We start from the raw sequence: 7,785 nt of genomic DNA, 5'->3' as shown, positions 1-7,785 counted from the left end.
ACCCCCCCACCACCTGGCACAGGGTGGAGGTCGCCTCTGCGCACGCGCACGGTGTGCTGTTGCCAGGAGCCCCACCCCCCAAAGCCCGGCATTTTGCCTCACTTTAGCCAGTGTGCAGGCGCCTATTGAGGGCCCGCCCCGCCCTTGTCCTTGGTTTGGTTGTTTGGGCAGTTTGCTTCCGGGTTCACCTAGGTGCGTGTTAAAGTGACGACCTATTCAGGCGAGAAAAGTGGGCGGGGAAAGGAAGCTGCTGCGCGACGACGTCAAGCCTCCACATCCCGCCCCAAGTCGCCTCGCGTCTCTGCTTAGAGATGATGTCATCTATTTCAAACGCCTGTGATCCTCACTTCAAATGAATCCAATGAACGGAAGAATAATCCTTTTTCCAGAATCTTTTAAAAAATAGTTTACACGTTGTGAAAATTCATGGAGCTGTACATTTATGATTTTTGCAGTTTCTGCCCGCATGTTATACTTCAATAAGTAATTTACCCAAAAAAGCCATTTGTATGCTCTCTGGAGGTCCTAGCTTTTTAAAGTTTGCCTTTGTTTTCATTGAATCCTTACAACACGTTGAGATCGGTCCTGTTATTAAATGGTGTGTGTCCACCAAATACCAGCTGAATACTGGACATAGCTTAGACTCCTTTGAGAAACTTTATGCACCACAAAATGCAAAAAGGCATTCTCCTCACTTTACTGTATAACATCTATATGGTTTGGACAAAATACAGGCTGCCCTTACAAATGTAATTTCTCACAAAGGAGTCCTGTAAGTTACCTGGACTCCAGCCGTTGCTGCAGTATTGTATGGATGCTACCCTTAACGTTACCTTTTTAGAGAAGACTGCAATTCTAAAACACTTCTGTGGCACTGCTGGATTTTCTGATGGAAACAGGGAGTTTGAAAATCTGTTTCTCATTAAAATTACCATAGGGTGGAATGAGCAAAACATTAGCCTAGAGCTTGGAGTTTTATCCTGTAGGCCCTGGAGCACAGGTTTTAGATGGGGGTATGATGTGATCAGATGTCCCTGTCTTGGTTGTGGAGAGAGCCCCGGAAGGAAAGATACTGGAAGCAAGGAATTCAAAAAGGAGGTCCTTGCCATAGTGCTGGGGAGAACTTTCTCTTTCATTTGTTCATTGTTCCATTCAACAAAGTGTATGCCAGATAGTCTAAATATATTAATTCCTTTAATCTGCATAAAAACCCTATGAGATAGGTACTATTATTATAAGCATTTTACAGATGAAAGCACTGAATGAAAGGGGAAAACATGCTCTAGACCAAAGCGATAGTAAATGGCACAGAGAGCAGACAGTGCAATGGACCGAAGGTGGGCCTGTGCCTGGTGTGTCTGAGGAAGAGCACAGAGGCCAGCATGCCTTAAGTAAACCATGAGGTAAGTGATGGATCTGAGGTGAGAAAGTGAAGCACGGCCTTAACAGTGAGGCATTTGTCAAAAGCTACACTGTAGGCTTGAGCGGAACCAGGATTTAAAATGAAGTCCTGCTCTGCACAGGTTACCTGGAGCCAGTCTCCAGGTATCTGCAGTTTTATTATTCATTCTTTGTCATCTCCTCAAAATTCCTCAAGTACCCATTTGTTTTATGACTGAAGGTCTATGAGGTTAATGACAGAGAGTGCAGGATGAGTGATGGGGGTCTGTAGGGTGAAGAGTATCTGTGGGTACATGATAGGTGGTCTGTGGGGTTGAGTGATAGGATATGGGGTAAGTGATGGAAGATCTGTAGGGTAATTGGGGATCTATAGGGTGAGTGATGGGGTATGTAAGGTAAGTGATGGATTCTGCAGGGTGAGTTATGGGGAGTTTATAGGGTGGTGATAGGGGATCTGTATGGTGAGTGATAAGAGGCCTATGGGGTAAATGATAGGGGGTTTGTGGGGAGAGTGAGAGGGTTTGTGTGACACGATAGGGAGTCTATGAGGTGAGTCTTGGAGTTGTACGTGATGGGAGGTCTGTTGGGGCAAGTGATGGGGTCTGTGGTGTGAGTGACAGAGGTCTGTGAGGTGAATGATGGTCTGTCTATGGAGCAAATGAAAGGCTGTGGGGAGGGCTGCCCTGGTGGCGCAGTGGTTGAGAGTCCGCCTGCCGATGCAGGGGACACTGGTTCGTGCCCCTGTCTGGGAAGATCCCACATGCTGCAGAGCGGCTGGGCCCGTGAGCCATGGCCGCTGAGCCTGTGCATCCGGAGTCTGTGCTCCACAACGGGAGAGGCCACAACAGTGAGAGGCCCGCATACAGAAAAAAAAAAAAAAAAAAGGCTGTGGGGAGAGTGATGGGTATCTTAGTTGTTAATGATGGAGTATGTGGTGTGAGTGATGGGAGGGTGGTGGAGTGAGTTTTGTGGGGTCTCTGGTGTGAGTGATGGGATGGTTAGGGTAGTGATGGGGGTCTTTGGAGTAATGAGGGGTCTGTGGATTTAGTGATGGGGTAGTTGTGGGGTACCTGATCAGGAGACAAGAGGTTAGTAAACTGAAGAACTTGGATTTGGAAAATTCTCAGCCTGTCCATATTGCAAAAAGAGAGGTGTGTTCTGGAGAGAACGCCAAGGGCGTGGGTGGATGATCACACCTTAAAAGAGCTGACAGGTGTGATTCATGGATTTAATCAGCCATCAGAGGAATCTGTGGGGTCAGTGATGGGGATTTGTGAGGTCATAGATTCGAGGTCTACATGATGATGATGGCAGTCTATGGCTGAGAGAATGGTGGTCTGTGGAATGAGTGCTGGAGGGGTCTATGGGGTCAGTCATGGGGCATCTCTGGGGTTAGTCATTAAAGATCTCTCAGCATAGGGTCAAGATCTTTATTTCCTGATTTAAAAAAACTGTCCCCATCACAGACTTCCAAGGTTCTCTTGTACCTTTGTCCCAACAGCTCCTGACAGTAGCTCCACACAGCTCCTTTCTTCCCCCTGTTCACCCATCAGCCTGAGTTTGACAGATCAATTTGATTTGTCCTTCCAACCCGTGAGAGCAAGGATTGGAATCTTCTGGCAGGTGGAGAGTTCCTCAATAGCCAGTGTTCAAGCCCAGTTCATCACTCATTAGTTCTGCTTGCTCTTGGCTTTTGTGGCTTTGGTGTCCAGCATGCTCTGGGCACGAGCAAGTTGCTTTATAGAATCAAGCACGAGGATTCCGGGCAGCACCAGCCACAGGGCGTTCAAGAAGACAAAGTAAAACCAGAAGTAGAGAGGGTGGCCCAGCTCCCCATGCTGGAATCCCTCACGGTGCTCGGTCAGGAAATATAGCACATCCCCGTATATCTGACCTGTGAGAGAGATAGAAGGGGAAGAAGGAAAGCCTGTAAGGAGGGGGAACAATTCCAAGCCATTTTCCAAGTCATCAGAGCTCAAGATTCCCAAATTCAGAGACCTAAGTGTTCTGCAATTATATGGCTGAGGATTTCAGAAAACACAAGTGAGATTTCCAGAAATCAGAAGCTAAGATTTTCTGAACTCAGGAGAGTTCATATCTCTAGAGTTTAAGGAAGCTCAAAATCCTTTCATTCAAGACATCTCAGGATTCCAGGACTAGAGAGAACTCACATTTCCAGAAAGTTAACAAAGTAAGAACATAAGAGGACTGAATCTCAGATGAAGGAAACTCAGAATCTTGCTCCTGGAGGATCCGGGGGCCTCCCACCATCATGGGTCACCTCATGTAACCGTAACCTTCATGGGAGACTTTGTGATGGAGTGGGAGGAGAAATGAACCCTCCTCGCTTGAGAATGCAGGCAAAGAGGGGCATGGCTGTTCCAGAACCTCAGGGAGTTTGTCATTCAGTCTGACTCAGCCCTGGATGGGCACATTGAGAGGTCCCACCTGCAGGGATGCCCCCATGTCTGTGGATCCCCCATCAAGCCCTCAAGCACCCAGTGTGGGCCCTCTCCTCACCCACAGAGACCACAAGCTGTAGGACAAAGCGGAGGGGCTGCTGGCGGAGAAAGGCGATCACCACCCATAGGCTGAGTGGTCCCCACAAGCAAGCTGTGATGGTCTCCATGCATATCATGAAGCTGTCATTCCTGCAAGAGAAAGGATTGGGGGGCACTGGCATCACTGTGCTCTCCCCACAAGGCACCCCATTAGTGGTCCCTGACTCACCACCCCTCCAAAACACAGGTCTCCCTTGACAGAGGCAAACACTTACAGGATGTATCGGCTGTCTCCCTTGGCATACTCTTTCCCTGAAGAAGACGAGAGACATACATGAAGAATATCATCAGGAAAAGGAACTCAGACTAACTTCCCCATGCCTCAGTTTCCTCATCTGTGAAATGGGGTAGTTGTTTGGACTCTAGGGTTAATATATGTATACAAGATAATGTGTGCAAACCTGGCACAGAACAATAAGTGTTGCTGTGATTGTCTGGTATTCAATAAATGTTTGTGGAGTAAAATGAGGCAAGTGTAAATGATGGAGTGAGGGACGTAGCCAATGAGTGAGTGACAGCGAGAGAGAGAGAGAGAGAGAGAGAGAGAGAAGGTGAACAGATGAGTAAATGAAAGAGTGAGCAGAGAATCAAGAAAAAGACAGATCACCCAATGTAAAAATAGGAGACTGGAATAGGCTTTTCACAAAAGAGGATTTCCAAATGGTCAGTAAACACATGAAAGCTACTCAAACTTTTGTTAGTCATTAAGGGAAAGCAAATTAAAACCATAATGAGATATCACTCACATCCACTGGAAGGACTAAAATTTAAGAAACACCTGACCATACCAAGTGTCAGTGAGGATGTGGGAAACTAGAACTCTCATATACTGCCGGTGGGAATATAAAATGGCGCAGCCATTTTTTTATTTTTTTGGTGCAGCCATTCTTGAAAAGTTTGGCAGTTTTTCATAAAGGTAAACACACATCTACCATGTGACCCAGCCATTCCACTCCTCCATATTTACCCTAGAGAGATAAAAGCAGATCTCCACACGGAGATCTTGCAGAAGAATGTTCTACCAGATTTATTCTTGAGGCCAAAAAGGAGTATTGTTTGTAACAGCAAAATATTGGTGGAAAATGCTATCAATACTGGAAAAGTCAAATAGTTCTGTAAGTGTCCTCATTTAAAAAAAGCAAAGTTCAGAAGCGTATATAGCATGTTACCATTTACACAAAAGAAAAAGTAAAAATGATGATGATGATGATAATAAGTAATATGGCATCTACTATCTGCCAAACACTGTTCTAGGTGTCTTACATATATTTGGATATGACTTATTATCCCTCTTTTATAATTGAGCAAACTGAGGCTTATGTGTGTTAATTTATGTGTAAAACCCTGAAGAAACATATGCAATTATTTGGGGAAACTTGGTGGATAGAACGCAGATTTTCACCGCATACCTCTTTAAATTGTTTAGTTTTGGATCCATGTGAATATATATGCAACAAAAAGTTAAATAAATTTTAAAATTTTATTTAAAATGAATGGAAAAGAGTTGGTGGGTGGGTAAACATCTAAGCCAATCCCTGCCCAGGAAATTCCCTTCCACAGCACACTGAAGAACTCAGGACTCACAGAGTTGAGACAAGATGGCTTGGTCTCCGAGAAGGTCCTCGTGGTAGAGGCTGAACCAGCCCTCAATCACCAAGTGAATGAACCCACACACTGCAAACCAGCACAGGGACAGTCTCCGCCAAGTCCCCAGTGGGATGACCGCAGCACGACCTGACAACAGCCATGTGGTCGCAACTAAGACCCCAGAGATGGAGAAGAGGCCAGCCAGGAGATGCCAGGTGGGGCAGTCATTAGGCACAAAGTTGTCCAGCCTCAGGTGCCGAGGCCAGTATGGGTGCACGGGGCTGGCATTGGTGGTCATGTCTTTGTAGGCTGATGGAGGTGTGTGGATATGTAGAAAGGAGAATAAAAGGAAAGGAAAAACCTGAACAAATAGAGAGCACAGAATGAGATCATAAAATCAAATCCAAATAGTTTATTATGACAAGAAATGTAAATGGACTCAATTAACCAATTAATACAGACATGATTAAAATAATCTAATTATTTACTGTTTTAAAAAACATGACTATAAGGCCACAGAAAGACTGAAAGCTTGTTCCAGCCCTCCGGGAGCCATAGGATGCGGTAGACACAGGAACTAGAACAGGTCCCAGCCCTCATTGGTCAGTTTGCTGGGGAAGATAGGAACCAGGCCCAGTCTCTGCCCTCATTGGTCACAGTCTGGTGGGCAGACACAAGAATCATACTAGGTCCCAGCCCTCATTGGTCACGCTTTGGTGGGGGAGCCACCTGATCCCCGCCCTCAGGGGTCACAGTCGGCTGGGGGAGACACAACGACCAGGTAAGGTCCCATTTGCAGGGGTCACTGTCTTGCATCATGCAACGGAAAGCTATTACCCTCCCCGTAGTCCTGGAAGCTGCAAGACAGAAGAGAGAAGACTAATCAGAAAGACGACCCTCAGGTTCAGTGTGTGGGATCGCCCGACTCCTCCCGAAATTGCGCAGCCTGCGGCTAACCTGCAACAAAGAGGAGCCTTGCGCGGGGCGCTAAAGAGAAAAAGGAGGGTCAAATACAGAGACCACCAATCAGAACTAGAACCCCCTAGTTCAGCTGCCCAATGAGAAGGCGGATCTTCTGTCGTCCGGACGACCGCGCGGTAGCCGGGGGTCCTGCGCAGGCGCGTGGGGGTGGCGGGGGGGGTGGGGTGGGACGGCGCGGGGGGGGGGGGGGGGAAGGGTAGGGTCTCGCGCAGGCGCGCCGAGGGCTGGCCGTTTTGCAATTGAGAACTAAGGGATGGAGTGGCAGGCCAGGCGGAGGGAACTCACCCAGCAGCGCGGCTGCAGCGGCCTCTCCCACCGGCTCCGGGGTCTCTCTAGGATCGGTCGCTGGCTCCGAAATATCCCTAGTTCAAACCCAACCCCTCACAGGTTCCGCCTTACGGAACTGGCCAATGGAGGGGCTGGGAAGGAGGCCAGTGCCGCTCCCAACCAATAGTAATTCTCTGTGCCGCCGACCCCGCCCTCACGCGTTGGTACCATTTTCGCTGTTGGTTGAGATCCAGTCAGGCGTGGAAGAGGCTGGGAGGGCCAAGGTTGGTGGGCGTTTTCGGCGGAAGCCAACCTGCAGCGAGTCGCGGCTTCAGTTTCCTATCCCCTTATAAATCACATCGGAAATCGGGTGTTTCTGTGCTGTTGCATCAGCATTGCGTTGTGTCTTCTCACCTTTGCCCTCATTTTCAAAGGCAGAGCAACGAAATCTTTTCCCAGACCAATCTTCAATCCTAATCCCCGAATGGGCAAGGAAACTTAATACAACAGGCAGATCAATCCTACACGCTGCCTCTGCCTCTCCCTCAGGCCATCTTCACCTCTCCTGACTTCAAGTCAGAAGAACCAATCAAAACCCAGGCCCTTCAGCCTTGTTGGCCAATTGGCATGGAGACCCTCAATCTCCCCCTGCCAACTCTAAAGAACCAATCAGGACTCCATAACTCTAACCCAGTGGGCACCCAGACTAAGTCAGTATCAAGATCCAACCCAGGCCTCCTATCCAATTAGAACCCACAGCCCTCAGTCCTAAGGACCAATAAGCATCAGCTCTTCATCAGTCTTTCCCTCCTCTGTCCCAGTCAGGGCAACCAAACCGAATGGGGATCCCTCAGTTTTTCTAGCCAGTTAGTATCAGGCCTCCCCTACATCCAAGTATCCAATCTGTCCTGGCCCCACTCAAATCAAGCAGTGCTATCCTCAGGCTCATCATCCAATCATGAATGATAATAAACCATGAACCAATCAC

At 47.9% G+C, this 7,785-nt stretch overlaps 1 protein-coding gene across 1 annotated transcript; it reads right to left on the bottom strand.

Moving 5' to 3' along the window:
* Window positions 1-2,816: 2,816 nt before the first annotated feature.
* On the bottom strand, window positions 2,817-6,858 carry EBP (EBP cholestenol delta-isomerase). The gene is made up of 5 exons (XM_065901156.1): window positions 6,816-6,858; window positions 5,547-5,858; window positions 4,178-4,214; window positions 3,922-4,052; window positions 2,817-3,295 (listed from the first exon to the last, which is right to left on the bottom strand). Exons 2-5 carry the CDS (start codon window positions 5,845-5,847, stop codon window positions 3,072-3,074), a joined length of 693 nt encoding a protein of 230 aa, XP_065757228.1. The 5' UTR covers window positions 5,848-5,858; window positions 6,816-6,858; the 3' UTR covers window positions 2,817-3,071.
* Window positions 6,859-7,785: the final 927 nt, after the last annotated feature.

This window comes from Phocoena phocoena, chromosome X (assembly GCF_963924675.1).
Source record: "Phocoena phocoena chromosome X, mPhoPho1.1, whole genome shotgun sequence".
NCBI lineage: Eukaryota > Metazoa > Chordata > Mammalia > Artiodactyla > Phocoenidae > Phocoena > Phocoena phocoena.
Note: the sequence above shows the minus strand (reverse complement) of the source record. Positions and strands in the feature narration are given on the sequence as shown.